Raw genomic sequence first — 18,801 nt, 5'->3', positions numbered from 1 at the left:
AATTGTACTGAACATTTTCTTATAGTTCTTGGATGGGTAATCTATTTTGAAATGTTTTCTCACATAATTATATAAGCTGCATTTTGATAAAAATAATAACGTGGCAGCAAATATGTCTTGTACACTGAGAAAAAAAAATCGTTGATTCCAAGAAATATTATTTGATTCAACAACAAAATGCGCGGTCACGGGCGTTGTCAGCTAACATTTGTTAATCTCAAAAAATTTATATAAAATAAAATAAAATATTTTTTGATATTACTCCCGTATATTTGATTTAAATATATTAATATTTACATTAAACAAATCACTACAACTAAACGAGTTTAGTCAAATTAACAACATTTTTCTCAGTGTAGCTTCTTGATATTTTGTAACACGGCCTTTACTCAAACATTTTTTATAATTTCTACAGCTGGAATATTTATTGTAGCCTAAACAAAAATTTTGAAAACAACAAATTAACTTAGAAAAATAATAAAATAACATATTAACAGAATTAAAATAATTCTTTCAATATATATATATATATATATTTTATTAAATATAATTATATATATAAATATTATATATATATATATATATTTAGATGAAAGAGCTAATGAGAGAATCAAACTTTGGCTATCATTGACTGATATTTATAGTCCGTTCATATTTCAAAATTATTTTAAGTAATAGGTATAATAAGTATATTATATAATGTTATTATACTGTATATAAGATATAAGTAATAGCCCTAATGTTAATATGGTTTTGTACTTTGCTTACAGCATCTTAAACGTTTAAAGCTAATCTCAAAATATAATTGACTATAAGTATCATAAATGTTTTCATTCTCAGGCGGTAAATCACTTTATGGGTCTGCGTACAGCTGATCATAAGACAATTAAGACGATTCTCATAACAGAGTTTCATTTTTACGTCTTTTCAAATAAGAAATATATAGCATTATTTCTGATTTTTTTATTATTTTGTAAATTGTTTTTTCCTTAAACCGTACTAATACTAATGCATTGTGTTATAAAAGGGAAAAAAGGATAAACGAGGTACAAGGGATATAAAGTCCAAGTAGACCTTGTTTTCGCAGGACGACATTATTATATTATTGGAGCTATTCTACTATATTACTTTTTTACACTTGTATTCTATTCTATTTTATTACTACTCTATTTAATATATTTAAAAGAGAGGGAGCGTCCCGTTTGACCACGTTGCGATTGACGACAACCACCCACAGCTATGAATACGGACCTGTGTCAGGAGCCTAAGAACATCATATTTTACTTACATTCATAACAGTAGCAACCTCGCTAGAAATCAATCCGTTATTTTCAAATGAACTATTGTATCCTTCAAAGTTTAATTCTTCTACTTTTACGTCTATCCCTTGCTTGAAAAACTTTTAACTTTTGTGATGTTTTTTTATAATAATTTCGAAATAATTTCCAATTATGATCAGATGTAAAATCATCACGACAAAAATCACCAACAATTCTATTTGTAAGACGACGGCGTTTTTGGTTGACTTCTCCACTTTCACTTTTTCTATACATATAGAACACAATTATTATTAATAAAATATACTGAAAAATGTTATCACGTCCTTTAACATTAACTATACCTTTTTATTGCTTTATTGACTACTTTTTGAATATTTTCAGTTTCTTGTGTTTTACATGTTGTATGTACAAGGTTAAAGGAATCTTGTTCGTAATCCTTACTGTCCATACGTACTTGCCTGACTTTTACACTATCTCTGTTTGTTCAATCAAAACACGTTTTTGTTAATTCTTGTTAGGTAAACTGATAATTTAATTTAACAAGAAGAATACTTACTCATGTGCAATCAGATTTTCAGAATTTAAATTTTTATCAACCACATTTTTAGAATTCAGATTTTTATTAATTGGATTTTTAGAATCTAGATTGTTATTTATGGTAATAGTACTTTCATGTCTAAAAATTATAAGATAACATTATTTGCTGCATATTTATAAAAATCAGTATAATTTAACTATAAACAATACTTCGTTAAAATATTTATAATTTACCTTAACATTTCTTTCGTAAGATGCAATGTAGGAATAGCTCCTGGACGCAAACATCTTTTTATGTTTCCATTTTTCATGCAGGTATAAAGATGCAATGTTCATGAAAATGTTTGCTACATACTCTTCTATTTTTGGAGACTTCTCTCCCTATAGCATCGAACTATTTTAATTTTACATCCTCTCTTTTCGGTATACTAGAACATAAATAAAAATAATGTGTGTTCGAGAGCACGCGGTAGCGCGAGATAGCGCGAGGTAACAAAACGACCACAAAAGAAAGCAAGTACAGAAACACAATAAAACAATATATTCAAAGTCTGAGTATGTACAATTATTTACAGAAGATATATTTTTGCCGAGAATGGTAGCGCGCACAGAAGCTGTCACAGCGAAAAGCAGCGAAGTTAATAGCAGATTTGAAATCGAAAGTGGATTGCGAGTATTATTCAAGCGGTTGCACGAGCGGTGATTCTAAGCGGGTGAACTTCGGTAGGATGATTGACCATCGGCGGTCTACGTCATCGTACTTGCGACAAATTTTCGTTTGGCGATCCGAAGAGATCGTTGCTTGTTTTCGATCACAATGTTTATAGCATGGATTTTTTCTTGTTTGTAAGAGCGGTTACGGTTTGACTTTGTTGTTGACGAACGAACGTTAGCGAACTTTACAGAATACGAATAATAGAAAATCCATGCTATAACTTGACAAAATACGACTCGTTTAAGGCGAAATTTCAAGCGAGTTATAATTTATTGAAAACGTGCATGCACTGTAGTGCAATTCTGTAACTCGTTATGCCGTCGTTATGAGCTATAACGACAATTGCGCAGCTTTTTTACCATATAAAATATGCGCAACGAGAGTCGATACCTCATAACGAGTTACAAAATCGCACTACTGGCATGCAACCGAAAGCGATTTTCGGTACGAATTGTCACAATCTCAAACATGTGTATGTCAAATTAATAATATTTTTTATCACACACACATACATGTGGACAAACACGCAATATTCAACTTTACTTTTTTAACACGAATGCAATATTTACGTGTACAATCCAATCTAACGCATGCATATGTTGAAAAGGCATTTTTAGACACAGTACAGTACATTTCATTTTACGTAAAGCAGAATCTATAATTGTATTGTTCTAAATAAGTTTAAAATTTTTTTTTTACATGACAGGTTTATCGTATATAAATCTTCAAATCTTCAAATCTTTTAAGACATTTTGACATTTTCATATAATCTCTTTTTATATAATAAAGAACGACAATTTCCAAATATTCTTTTGCATGTGCAGAGAAAATGTTTTAAATAAATATTTTTACTTGCAAATCTCACGGAGGAGACGTATGAAAAACAGTTCTTTTTTTGGTTAACTTTATTCTATAATATAATAGACATTGAATATTTACCGATGAAAAGTCACATCTTCCTCCATACCAAGTTCTTTCTTACAGATACAGCATATTTGTGCCATTATTTCCTCTTATTGAATTGTCGCACCAGCTGAATTTCTGTGTGCACGTCAATGTATCTTCCCCTCCAACTGCCTTTCATCTACTGACGAGCAATGTGTGCGTTTTACCATTCCTATTCCCTACTAGTCCCCACTAGTCTAGACTTCTATCCCCACCAAGCGATCAGAAAGAGAGAGAGAGGACCATATCCTCGGCTATGTCTGCACCGTCTATTTTGCTACGCGTGCTCTTACGGCAGGGGCCGGTCTATCTATATAAGTCTATGCTAATTACTAATTTGCTAATTTAATAAAAATTTAATTTGTTGTTATTTCTAATTTTGTGAATAATTAAATAATAAAAAATAAAAATTATTTTGCCGATCCCTGTTTAAACACTACAAAATGCGTAATATCAGTACAAAATTACCTTTTTGAAAAAGGTAAAAAAAAGGCGCCAAGTACAAATAATGTATTTTGTAAAATAAAAATATTTTACTTTTAAAATAAAAATATTTAATTAAAATAAAATAAATAAATTTTTCTTGTAAAGAAACTTGGCGCTGCTTTTTTACTTCCGTCGCATTCTTCCCTAATTATGTTTATTTTTTTTATTTAATCAAATATTTTAGTACTAATGTTTAAATTTTAATATTTATTTCGAAGTCTAACAGCGCCAAGTCTTTTACAAGAAAAATTTATTTATTTTATTTTAATTAACCCTTAAATGCCACACCCTCAAGAATCTCGTAAATGACACATGGGGGTCTAAAAGACCCCAGCATGAAAAATGTTTCCTTACTTATTGATTTTTTGATATTTAGTTATGAAAATTATTTTCAATGTTGTTCAAGGCTTAGAAAAGAGAATAAAATGCTTATATTGTTAAATTTCAATTTCAACATAGTATAAAAAATTAAGATCGCCAACAGTTAAAATATTGGCTCCAAAATCAAAAAATAAAAATAATAAATAAATAAATATGAGCTCCATTTTGGCGGAAACATTTGAAATATATCATTCTAAAGGGGTCTGGGGTCCGCTGGACCCCGGGTGGCATTTAAGGGTTAAATATTTTTATTTGTACTGTTACCTCTTAAATTCTTTGTGATTAAAATGATTCTTTGTAATATTATAATTTTTGTTAAGGAGAATTAAGAAGCTATTATATACCACTTAAGTTGGAATAGGAAGAATGTGGAACACAAAGATATACCACTTGGATTTTATTTTTTAAAGTAGTTGCACAACAATTATTTTTCAAAGCATATGTATATTCTCTTTGCAATTGGCGCAATTTAAAGATTTCACTCTTTTTTGAAATACATGTCACCTAGGTTGAGTTAGGTAACGTAATTTTGTGATATAATTTTGTTAAAGAGAAATAAAGCTACCACTTAGGTTGGATTTTTGATTTACAAAATACATTATATGTAGGGGAGACCGGGGCAAACTCGACACCGGGGCAAACTTGACATTAGGCTTTTTGCCAATTTAAATTTATCGTAGAAACTTGCCTTTCTTACTGTAAATGCGTCTTATGTGCCAGTATTATCAACAGAATTTGGTGACATTCTGAGTTATGGTGTAATTTTTAGTGCGACATAAGCGTTTTTGATGGTGAAAAGTTTTTCTGATCTCTCGAAAATTTCTACTCTTTCATCGAGCTTTACTCTTGCGAATCTACCGGTAAGTGATATTGATGGGAAATTCGATGCTCTATACGAATCCGATAATAGTTTTTGCATATTTTCAAAATTTTTATGTTTTTGGAGTGACAAAAGTGAAAAACAACGTTTGGGGCAAAGTCGACACCACGCCGTTTCATCGGCTCCCAATAACAAACGATGCTTAATTGTCATGCAGCCATATGGCCCATGACAAATGTGTGCGCACGTCTAATCGCGAATTAACTTGCATAAATTGTTTTTCAGACATAAGTTCGATGAAAATAATTGAAAGTTCAACAATTTTTGTTCTCATTATTTCCGATAATTGTTTTACTTAATTCCGAATTTTTGTACTTTCTAAATACACGATAAACAATGTATTTTTAGTTTAGACAATAAAAAATAAGTTTTAGTTTTAGATCAAATTGTGTCGATCAGGCAAAGTGTCGAGTTTGCCCCGGCATTTTTTAATTTGAAAATTTGTCTTTGCGTCACTTATACCTGGGGGCAAAATATCTAGCGAAACCACTGCCAAGGGAACGGGCTTGGAAAAATTAGCGGGGAAAGAAGACCCTGTTGAGCTTGACTCTAGTCTGGCACTGTAAGGAGACATGAGAGGTGTAGCATAAGTGGGAGATGGCAACATCGCCGGTGAAATACCACTACTTTCATCGTTTCCTTACTTACTCGGTTAGGCGGAGCGCGTGCCCCGAGGGCTTCGTGCCCCGGCGGTCACGGTGTTCTAGAGCCAAGCGTGTCAGAGTGGCGTGAGGCCTCGCGGCCGATCGCCGTTAATACTCCCGCGTGATCCGATTCGAGGACACTGCCAGGCGGGGAGTTTGACTGGGGCGGTACATCTGTCAAAGAATAACGCAGGTGTCCTGAGCTGCCCGCTGAGGGCCCGCTTTGCGCGGGCTTAAAATCTATTTCCCTCTCCCCAAACTCACCCATTAATTAGGAGCACCACTAGAATCCCATAAAACCACCAATTTTTAACCTCATAGTAGCCATCCCCATAAAATTAGTAATCTTTTGGTACCAGTTTCATCAAAATCATCACAACAAATTAAGGCGGCAGTGTGGTCTAGTAGTAGAGCGCCAGACTCGTAACCTGAGAAACCAGGTTCGAGTCCAGTTGAGCACGTAAACATGGAATTTATTTCCGAAAGCTGCGCCCTCCGTGCAAGAAAAGGACTCTCGTGCGGAGAAAACTGGTCTCCGTCTTTCGGAAAAAGACGTTAAGCCGTTGGTCCAAAGGGTTAAGTGAGAGGAGAAGGGTAGTGATGGATGAGAATTGTAACCCTAAGGGGATCGATTAAAAACTTCCATTTTACTCCATCAACAACAAATTAGGAGAATTTTGGCACCGGTTTCAAGAAAATCAATCCATTAATAAAAAATTATCCATTAATGAAAAATTAAACTTATCTTCCAAAAATTAAATTCTATTATATTCTTTAGTTCTTTCTACCCCTATTTCATATATAATTCTTTAAGAAGCGCGGGCAAAAAATCTATTCCCTCTCCCCAAACTCACCCATTAATTAGGAGCACCAATAGAACCCCATAAAACCCCCAATTTTTAACCCCATAGTAGGCATCCCCATAAAATTAGTAATCTTTTGTTACCAGTTTCATCAAAAATTTTAGCACCGGTTTCAAGAAAATCGGTCCATTAATAAAAAATTATCCATTAATGAAAAATTAAACTTATCCTCCAAAAATTAAATTTTATTATATTCTTTAGTTCTTTCTACTCCTATTTCATATATAATTCTTTAAGATTCGGTCAATTAATTCCCGAAAAATTGAAAAATTTCGGTACCGGCTTCCAAAAAGATCGGTAACGAAAAATTATACGCTTTATAGCACTCCCCGGAAAATTCTACCCCTACTTCACATACAATTCTTTGAGATTCGGTCAATTAATTCCCGAAAAATTGAAAAAATTTTGGTACCAGCTTCCAAAAAATCGGTAACAAAAAATTATACACTTTATAGCACTCCCCGGAACATTCTACCCCTGCTTCATATATAATTTTTTGAGATTCGGTCAATTATTTCCCGAAAAATTAGAAAAACCGGTTTCCAGAAAATCGGTAACAAAAAACTATACACATCATGGCACTCCCCGGAAAATTCTATTCCTATTTCATATACTTTTGGTAAAAATTTGGTCCACTAACGAATAAGTAGTTCGCGGTCATACAGAGAGAGAGAGAGAGAGAGAGAGAGAGAGAGGGAGAGGGAGAGGGAGAGGGAGAGGGAGAGGGAGAGGGAGAGGGAGAGGGATAGGAAAGTGGAGAAGGGGAGAGGGGAGGGAGAGGAGAGGGAGAGGGGAATAGGGAGAGGGAGAGGGAGGGAGGGGAAAGGGGAGAGGCGATGGAGGTGGAAGATAGAAGGGAGGGGAGGGGGAGGGGGGAGGGGGAGGGGAGGGGGGGGAGGGGGAGGGGAATGGAAGGGGAAGGGTAGGGGAATTGGGAGGGGGAGGTGGGGAGGGAGGGAGGGAGGGGGAGGGGAGGGGAGGGGGGGTTTAGGGGAGGGTAGGGGGGGAGAAGGGAAAGAGGGATGAGAGGGAGAGGGAGAGGGAGATGGAGAGGGAGAGGGAGAGGGAAGAGGAGAAGGGAGAGGGAGAGGGAGAGGGAGAGGGAGATGGAGAGAAGAGAGAGAGAGAGAGAGAGAGAGAGAGGAGAGAGAGAAGAGAGAGAGAAGATAGAGAGAGAGAGAGAGCGAGAGAGAGAGAGAGAGAGAGAGAGAGAGAAGAGAGAGAGAGAGAGAGAGAGAGAGAGGAGAGAGAGAGAGAGAGAGGAGAGAGAGGAGAGAGAGAGAGAGAGAGAGAGAGAGAGAGAGAGAGAGAGAGAGACTATTTGTGTGTCTTATTACATATGTCCTCCGGGGCGAAGCCCGGGTAACCAGCTAGTCCTTTACATAGGTCGTTCGATGACAAACGCATACGCAAGTGTAAACCAATTTAGTTCTCGTTCATAAGATCACCTTCATTTAAGGCCTCATGCAGGTTTTCAATCACTAAATTCCCTTACAGTATAAAATCTTCTGATCACCAAAGTGGACTTACAGACGATAACTGTGCGAGTATTGCCAAATTTTCCCGCTCTCAGAGGTATAACCATCTTCAGATTCGCCTTCAGCTTGCTGTTGTCTTCAGTTTTTCTTATAGTCTAATCAGGAAAGACTGACACAAGTGTGTTTGTGCGTTTACCAATAAAATTCTGGTTGGTCTTGACCTGAGACAAATCATATTCTTTTTTTTAAGCCTTTACCACTAAAAAACGTGTTTTTTTACGGTTTTTTGAGGTTATCTTTGAAATCCTCTGGGCGACCCTTATTTTTTATTGCAGATTCGTGTTCAGCGGGTCAAAATACATAGGAGTAATGTGGTCTCAACCCCAGAGCAATATACTTTTTTTTGTGGGCCTGTGTAATGTTTGAATATGAAAGGAATTTGAAGGATATTTATTTTTTGTTATGCAAACATAGAGTGTATTGTAGAATAATGTAACTTTTCACACGTGAACATTATAAGTATAAAGGGATTGTATATATTTTACATTTATGTCTTAATTTGCCTTCTTGCTCATCATCGGTATTATTTTATAACAAAAGATGGATACGTCACACAAAGTAAATTACCACTACATTGAATGTGTTTGTTATTCTCACTATTTTTTTCTGTATTCTTTCCGTCGGATGTAAATAATAATTATGCTTGTGGTAGATGCAATTTACAATGGTTAGTTTCACAATGTGATCTTATCATTAATTAAATTTAAATTGCAATAACTTTCGTGAAACTCTTGTGCAACGAGAAGGGACAATATCGAGATTTAGAGAAGGATCTTTATATGTTTACATAAATATAATATAAAATTTCATGTAAGAGACAGGAATTACAAATATAATGGATCATTTAGCAATAATTCAGTACTTTTGATTTCGTTATTCCAAATAGATTATACAATTAAACCGCCAATATTTGCTATTTTAAATTGCGTTTTAATACGATAAATTCATTTATAAAGCCGTTATAACATGTTCATATGATAGAACTAAAGTATACTAAATATAGGAGCTAAAATTACTTTCCGCTTCTACGGTTGAAATTATCATTAGCGACAGTAACAAGTACTATCGCTTATCATTACCATCGATATCCACCAATAATCGATATCCATCAATTGTCCCATTATCTAGGCCAATTTCCCGCGATATTCATGCATGAATGCATTACATGCTTACTGTTATTGTATATCGTTCGCAATTTATGCATCGTCACAGCAAACAGGTTACAATAAGCAAGAGAATTTCATAATGTTTGCAGCTTATTAATGATTTTTGCACGAGAACTAAATCGCTTAGTGGAAAGTTAGTCAACTGTGACAGTTTTAATGCGTCATTTGTTATTTAATAAACAAACAGGCAGAAGCGCATTATCGCGCGGTATGGTGTGGTATCTGATGGTTCGTTTTGTACTCGCCACATCGCGTTGTATTAATTGTGCGTACATAATGTTGGCCGCATCGTTAGACGCGTGGTACGTTATGCAAATTCGCGAACAAAACCAAGCATAATTAATATTCTTGGCTCTCTCCCCTCAATTCATATGGTTTTGTAGCATTTGGTACTATTTACAGAATGCCAAAAACCGTTCGAAGACACAATTCAGGATTGTATGAGATAACACAACATAAGCTACTTTAATACGACGAGGATTTATCTGTTTGTACAGTATAATGATACGAGAAATAATTCTAGAACATACCTATAGGTACATACATATATGTAAAAGGATATATATAATATGTATATGGGGCATTCTACGTCAGAAGAAGACCCCCTCTGTCCAAAAATGGTTTTAACCGAAAAAGCTCTACTTTGGCTTAAAATGTAAGTTATTATGTCTACTTGTAAGTGCAAAGTGGCACCTTTTGAAATTGCAAATGGCGGATCTAATATGGCGGACGATTAAAAAAAAAATAAAAAAAAGTAACCGAATACGCTTGAAAATTTTTACTCGGGGGTTTTTTTTGGGTCGTTAAATACGAATTTGACATTAAAGTTTTAAAATTCAAAATGGCGGATCCCAAATAGCGGACATATTCAAAATTTTTCAAACAACGGGCGGATTTGCTTGAAACTTGTTATTTGGGGGTTTTTGGGGTCACTGATTATGAATCCGAAGTCTGATTTTAAAAATTCAAAATGGCGGATCCAATATGGCGGACGAATTTTTTTAAAAACGAACGAATTCGCTTGAAACTCGATCGTTACTCGGGGGTTTTTGGAGTCGCTGATTATGAATCCGAAGTTGAATTTTAAACATTCAAAATAATGGATATAATATGGCGAGTGATTTGTTTAAAACAAATTATACATTGTAGACAAGTGTTGATCCTGCAGAAGCATTAGAATACATTTTTATAAATAGTTCTTTATTACTGTTTGAGATAAAGCAGTGATGTTTTAATATCCCTGGTACAGCTGGAGCCTTGTCAAATCTTTTTCTCAAGAACTTTTCAATTTTTTCGTGTTCTTTGCGACTATAAACAAACAGTAATAAAGAACTATTTATAAAAAGGTATTCTAATGCTTTTGCAGGATCAACACTTGTCTACAATGTACAATTTGTTTTAAACAAATCACTCGCCATATTATATCCATCATTTTGAATGTTTAAAATTCAACTTCGGATTCATAATCAGCAACTCCAAAAACCTCCGAGTAACGATCGAGTTTCAAGCGAATTCGTTCGTTTTTAAAAAAATTCGTCCGCTATATTGGATCCGCCATTTTGAATTTTTAAAATCACCCAGGTAGCAAGGTGATGTTAATATGACGTCAATAATTCGTCATTTTTTGGGTACGACGTCATTTTACCAACTTAAGACGTATAAATGTCGTGACTTTTTTGACGAAATAATAACTAATCGTAGAATGACCTCATTATAACGTACCCTTGACGTCATTTGTATAACCATAAAAACACTTCGACAATTTAACCAAACTATAACGTCCAAGTAATGTTAGATTAGTGCCCATTTAATGACGTTAGTTATTTATCCATTGTACGACGTATCTGAGACGTCAGAATTTCGACCAATAAAAGACGTTAGTTAAATCACTTTAATACGACGTTTCTGGTTCGTCAGATTGTAGACCAATAAATAATGTTAGTTAACTGACGTTAATACGACGTACCTGAGACGTCAGACTTTAGACTAATAAAAGATGTTAGTTAACTGACGTTAACACAACGTACCTGAGACGTCAGAATTTCGACCAATAAAAGACGTTAGTTAAATCGCTTTAATACGACGTTCCTGGTTCGTCATATTATAGACCAATAAATGATGTTAGTTAACTGACGTTAATACGACGTACCTGAGACGTCAGACTTTAGACTAATAAAAGATATTAATTAACTGACGTTAACACGACGTACCTGAGACGTCAGACTTTAGACTAATAAAAAATGTTAGTTAACTGACTTTAACACGACATACCTGAGACGTCAGACTTTAGACTAATAAAAGACGTTAGTTGACTGACTTTAACACGACGTATCTGGTTCGTCAGTTTGTAGACCAGTACCCAACCCAAGGAGCAAAGTGACGTCAGAAGACGACATCGACATAATGACGTCTATTTTTAGTCATTTTTGGTCTATGACGTCGGCAACTAATAATGGACGTTTATAAGACAATGATAACTATTTCATGCAGTGTTATAGCTATCAAGAAGATATTATTACAAGATTTTTGAACACTTTAAAGATGTACTTGTTATAGACAAGTACAGTTACTAAGGAAGCATCAGGGTCAGAAGATCGTCACTGTTCACTGGATCATCGAAGTCAAGCAACACGGGCGCGGTACTGTACTAGGATGGGTGACCGCCTTGAGAAAGCGGGGCTATATGCACATGATACGTAAAGAAACAGTTAAAAAAGCGTTTTTTTTTTCATAGATAAAGAAGAAAAACGGTTTTTTATAAACGTTTATCAAGTGGACATTTTAACATTTTAATTTCATAAAAAATAATGTAGATTAAAAAGTTGTCGTCAAATAGACGACATTTTATGGTCAGTCTTGTGACTGCCATTCCAAGATGACGTCCAAATGTTCAAAATCTGACGTACTTTTATTTCGTAACGGCGACGTCATTAATTACGTATTAGTGACGTCAATATATGACGTCACGGAGATGAGACAAAAGTACGTCATTTTTACGGCACTTTGACGTCATTTCATAACGTCGCAATCGTCAGAACATGACCAAAAAATGACGTTAAACAGACGTCACTTTGCTACCTGGGCAGACTTCGGATTCATAATTAGTGACCCCAAAAACCCCCAAATAACAAGTTTCAAGCAAATCCGCCCGTTGTTTGAAAAATTTTGAATATGTCCGCCATTTGGGATCCGCCATTTTGAATTTTGAAACTTTGATGTCAAATTCGTATTAACGACCCAAAAAATCCCCGAGTAAAAATTTTCAAGCGTATTCGGTTACTCTTTTTGATTTTTTTTTAAATCGTCCGCCATATTGGATCCACCATTTGCAATTTCAAAAGGTGCCACTTTGCACTTACAAGTAGACATAATAACTTACATTTTAAGCCAAAGTAGAGCTTTTTCGGTTAAAACCATTTTTGGACAGAGGGGGTCTTCTTCTGACGTAGAATGCTCCATATATACCGGGTGAGGAAAAAGTCTGGAACCGGTAAAATATCTCGAAAACAAGACATTTTAGGAAAAAATGTGTTATACATAAGTTGTAGGGCTTCAATAAATGCATCAAACGGTGGTACTTATTTGACCTTGAGCGTAAGTATGGAGGAGCTTTCAAGGTCAACTTTAAAATTTTAAATGGAAACCCCCACTTTTTATTTAATATTCTTGTAGCTGACATCGAGAGCTTTTTAAAACACTATCAATAAACTTCTTTCAGTTGAATACTTTTTGAGATATGTTGACAAAGTTCAAGTACCGCTGGCATTAGCATTAGCCAAGGTGTACCGCGTGGAGGTTGCACGATCGGATTTACACCTCATGTGTGTGTGTGTGTGTGTGTGTGTGTGTGTGTGTGTGTGTTGCACGTGTTGCAAATTTGCACGTTGCTTAATCAACATTTTATTTCGCTCATAAAGCTTCCTCTATGAGAAAGCCAAATTAATAAATATCTACTAATAATTATACATAAAAAAAGGCTTCCTCATAAAGGAAGCTTTATGAGCAAAATAAAATGTTGATTAAGCAACGTGCAAATTTATAATTTGCATACTTGAAAATTGTGAGAAAGTAATGTTCAAATTTATAATTTGTACACTTAAAAATTATAAGGAAGCAATGTGCAAGTTTCTACTTGCAGACTTAAAAATTATGAGAAGCAATGTGCAAGTTTCTACTTGCACACTTTTTTATTGTGATAATCTTTATTGCGACTAATATTTGTTATACTATTACAATAGTTTTTTATTTCTACTTTTCTTATTTTAATTTTATATAGTTTGTGTTTTTTATGACAAATTTATAGAAGAAAATATAAAATTCTGAAAAGTATGTATATTTATAGAAAAAATAACTTCAAAATAAATATTAAAAAGATAAAATATGGAGATAAATTCCAAAAACTGCCAGATCCATCATTAAAAATGATCAGTCATTAAATATGTGTAATCTTTCCGCGAGGAACAGCAAGATAAAAGTTTAATTTTTTCATACGACATGCGATAATTTTCACTTAAAAGTAGATTTACTAGCATTACGAGATACATTTTTTTTTTTATTGTGATATCTGTAAAATTTGAAAATGTTTTATCCTAATGCAATGTGAATAAATGTTATCCATATTTTATTTAATTAATGGCACACGCTATGTCTTTTCAACGATAAAACTTTAAAAGAGTGCATTTTAAACTGATTTGAGCGAAATACTAAAATGTCAAATATAACGTAGCTAAAACGATTTATAACTTCTCTGACTTATCGTTATATTTGCAATTTGCGACACTGAAAGTCACGAATAAAAATACGAATAAAAATTAAATTAAAATTTTCTTATAAAATTTTTTTATAAAAAATAAAGAGTGTAATAATAAATTATTTTTTTATATTATTTATTTATTATTTATGATATGTACTTGTCTCTCTTATTATTATTATATATTTCTTCATCTTTAAAACCTTATTTAAATTTGTTACTAAATATATCTCCGTAATTATATTCCGCTTTTGATAAATTATCGCCTCGAAAGTCTATAGAGAATAAGTCTGTACAGTCTTAGTACAATTACGTAATAAGTTTCCGATGTTTTACGTGTGTAAATATTTGATACAATTTTGACTCTCACTACTCTGTTTACGCACTGCATTAATATTGAAAATTGTTCATACTTGCACATGAACTTGTCTTTGGACCAATGCGACTATTAATTGCATTTTGAAACATCGTATTGTGCTATGTATGCCCGACACGTTGCGTTCTTGAGACTATTACCCTAGAATGTTATTAAACATACAGTTTGAAATATACAGATGCAGTAATAAGATATCAGGTACATAACAATACTCATGATACGTAGATACCTATAAACTTGTATCTATTGAGGAATATTTGTTAACTTCAAATATATATGGAGGGGTAAAAATCACAGTGGTGTAAAGTCAAATTTTTAAAAATATTTTCTCGTGTGCATATATGCAAAAGATTGCATCTATCCACACGAGAAAATATTTTTAAAAATTTGACTTACACCACTATGGTTTTCACCCCTCCATATATAGACCCTAGGTATATATAAATAATGAATTTATATTTAATTTAAGTTTATTAATTTGTATATTATTTCACATCTGATAATCAAAAACTTTTCTATGTTTAAATAAAAAACAAATGCAATTTTATTAGTTTGTTAATAGATAATATAATTATATGAGGGTAGTTTGAGATGGTGTTACGAATTTGTATGAGATGGCGTTACAATCCATTTGGTGACGTGATGCCTGGAAAGTGGAAAGTTCAATTTTTCAAACTCTCTCCTCCCAGGCCAAATTTCACCCAGGAGTGACACGCGCTGTTTACGTTCGGTAATCGTTTGAAACAAGCGGTTTAGCAATTGCTACACTGAGAAAAATGTCCAGCAACGTTAATCGGAAAGAAGCGTTTAACTACTCTTTCCGATCTATTTCAAACGAATTTGGAGCTGTCCGATGAAGTAATACATGCCTTTATCCAATGAAATGTAATTTCCGATAATATGTGAATGGAAAATGAGTCGCCGTTTATTTGGTCGTTCACATTTTATCGGATTGATATCAGACATTGATTTCATCGAAAAAAAAAACGAACTATTTTATCCGACAAAGTTTAACATCCCATGAAATTGAGTGACATTCGATGAAAATCCGACGATGTCAGTGAGCTGAATATTTTATCCGATTACAACGCGGGCTGTACGACGGGAGGCGCGGGCGGCAACGCGGGCTCGCGCGGCGAGAGGGTTCGGTTCGCGCCCGCTACGCGGCGCATCGCCGGTATCCTCTCGCGTAATTAAGATTCAACATCGACCCCTATATCTAGGGCAGCTCGGCAGGGTTTCTCCAGCGTTCTCAAGTTCGCTTGTGGCGGACAGCTAACCGCCACAGCCTATAACAACTTACGTTTTTCTCTGCCTTGCTTTTTACATCCACGACTACAACAGACGTCTCGTTCTTTGTCATCAGCCATATTCGGGATAAAATATAATCGGATAAGATATAATTGGATCAACCGTCTATAAATTAACAAACGGAATTTTTGGATCGAATGTTTTTCAATTTTTGGATAACTTTGGTCGGATATCACTTCGGTCTGATCGGGTTTTTTTCCGATCTAAAAGATCGGAAACATTCGTTTGTTAATTTTCAGATGGATTATCCAATTATTTTAATCGGAAAAAGCCTGGATTTTTCTCTCAGTGTACAAAATTGGTTTTTTACCAAACGTATGAAACAACCCTTGTATATTATCGAGGGTTATTTGATAAGTTTGTTAAAAAAAACAAGTAAAATACATTTTTTTGGAAAAAAATCGTTTTTTCCATTTTTGTGGCAATTGCTAAACTATTTGAAACAAAAACAAATATTTTGAAAGAATTTATCAAATAAATGTGTTTTGCTTATAACGTTCTCTCTCTCTCTCTCTCTCTCTCTCTCTCTCTCTCTCTCTCTCTCTCTCTCTCTCTCTCTCTCTCTCTCTCTCTCTCTCTCTCTCTCTCTCCTCTCTCTCTCTCTCCTCTCTCTCTCTCTCTCTCTCTCTCTCCTCTCGCTTCTTCCTCTCTCGCACGTCTCTGCTCTCTCTCCTCTCGTTCTCTCTCTCTCTCTCCTCTCTCGTCTCTCTCTCTCTCTCTCTCTTTCTCTCTCTCTCTCTCTCTCTCTCTCTCTCTGTGTGTGTGTCAGATAAAGATCACATTCGTACATTCGGGTATTTAACAATTCTAAAATCACTGTCATGTCAGTTCTTTTCGAAGCATTTGCCTCGAAGCGATTAATAAATCGAGTATCGAGTAAATTGAAATAGAAGCCAACTAATCGACCATCGTCCATCAGACCTTTCTCTCATTATCTCGTCCATTATCAAGCTACGAATCAGACATATAAATGATGTCTCTTACCTACCGTGACTCTCCTCGGTCGAGTTGTAGTAGTAGGAGCTACAATTGTAGCAACTATTGACTTTACGATTTAATCTGATTTCGGATAAGCTACGGATCCGCAACTACTAACTTCGGTAACCCAACGGTCAATTTATGGAGTGCTTCTTGTTACGTACCGCGCGTATGCCGTGTAAGAAATTAATTTCTTGGGCGATTTCTGCGATAAAGTTTAGATGCTTTAACGCATATGCAATTGCATGTACATATATACATACACTAGCTTGATACCCGTGCTTCGCTACGGTATGCAAAGGATTCTATAATTCACCTTCGAATTTAGATTTGCCCCTTTAGGGGTTGATTAGGGCAAAATCTTGAATTATGTTTTTAAGCATTTGTATGGGTAACCTTTGTAAGCAAAAACCAAATCGATATCTCATCGGGCCTAAGAGATATTGAGAAATCCGTGAAAACACGTTTTACCCCTTTTCATCCCGTTAGAGGTCGAATTTCTAAAAATCCCTTCTTAGTGGGTGCTTACGTCATGAAAGGAATATACTCCCCGAATTTCATGTTTCTAGGTTTAAAGGTTTGGGCTGGGCGTTGATGAGTCAGAGTCGGAACATTCGATTATATATATATAGATATAGATAGATTATAATGTGTGTGTGTGGTATTTCTGCGAATATTGGACTATCTGCAGCCTGCTTTGTAGTAATAAGCCGCGTTTTGTAAAAATTCAACTTTGCAAGAGTTTATACATGCATGAGGAATGATGGTACAATGCGTTTACTGGCGTAAATTATATTCTCATTTCTAGTTATTATAAAAATCCATTTCCATGCGATAAAATTCACTCTTGGTTAGAACGGTGTTTTAAAAGAGAAAGCTTCTATGTAGTTAATTTTTCTGCCAGTCGCTGTTTTATTAAGCAGAAAAATTGAGCTTAATAAATGTTTAATTAAACTAAAAAATAATTGCTTATCCAAAACGGCAAATTGCGCGTTATACGCGGCACATAGATTAACTGCATATTATTCTTTACTATACGTTAATTGAGATTGATCGATTAGCGTGATTTACAAATTCTTTCATGCTTTTTTAACTTTTTTTGTTCGACTCACAGTAACAGAGAACTATTGGATTAGCATTATCCACGAAATCTGACATTTTTTTGTTCATAATAAGAAAACCTATTTCAATGCACATATTATCTGTCTCAAGTACTTTTTATGATTTAAATTAGATATTGTATTTTAACTCTGATCAATCGAATCTTGATTAAACTTCACGATATACTTTTGTAATAGCGAATTATGGAGCAATATTATACAACAGTCAACAATTATTATTTTATCTTTTACATCGTGCAAAACAATTACAGCAATGTAATATCGATGTCGCATATAATGGTAATGTTTATGGTATTTTCAACGTTCTTTTGACAAGTGAAATATGAGAGCCGATATGTAGCGTATTATAGAGAAAAATTTGCCTCGCGGCTTGTCATTATAGAATAAATTCTTTTCATATTACTTTGCACAACAAGTCTCATATTTCACACGTGGCAAAGACTATACTCATTTCAATTTAAATTACGTGATGATCTGTTTCATGCTATGTAATCGTTACCAAAAATCATTATTGATTTTTAATCCACGAATTCTTTTGTCGTATTTATAATAATATTTGTTTCTAAAGTATTAACTATATTAATTATTCTTATGTAAGCGATACATTTTTTAATAAAATATTAAATTGATTAGGAGAGAGAATACGGGTCAGATTTCAAATTTCAATCTCTTAATGTATAGTACGCCAAAATAAAATATTTCAATTTTAAAATAAACGATAAAATATTAAGGTTACATTTGATTATTTTGTCTAATTACCTTATCAACTGAGTAATGAAATGTACGAAACCCAAGTATTATAGCAGAATGACATTAAAAAATGACATAGT

The 18,801-nt window shown here is 34.2% G+C and overlaps 1 protein-coding gene across 1 annotated transcript in view; it reads right to left on the bottom strand.

The window, feature by feature from the left end:
* Nucleotides 1-2,149: 2,149 nt before the first annotated feature.
* LOC139786193 (5-hydroxytryptamine receptor 1E-like) overlaps nucleotides 2,150-18,801 on the bottom strand; it is a 34,747-nt gene continuing 18,095 nt past the window's right edge. The window contains exon 5 of the mRNA XM_071725350.1: nucleotides 2,150-2,245. Coding sequence (XP_071581451.1) covers nucleotides 2,177-2,245 — 69 coding nt within the window. The 3' untranslated portion in view covers nucleotides 2,150-2,176. The remainder of the gene's footprint in view (nucleotides 2,246-18,801) is intronic.

Source organism: Temnothorax nylanderi, unplaced genomic scaffold, assembly GCF_030848795.1.
Source record: "Temnothorax nylanderi isolate EJ_2023f unplaced genomic scaffold, tnyl_v1.0 TNYL_tig0978_pilon, whole genome shotgun sequence".
NCBI classification, from domain to species: Eukaryota; Metazoa; Arthropoda; class Insecta; order Hymenoptera; family Formicidae; genus Temnothorax; species Temnothorax nylanderi.
This window is presented reverse-complemented; position numbering and strand designations above follow the sequence as displayed.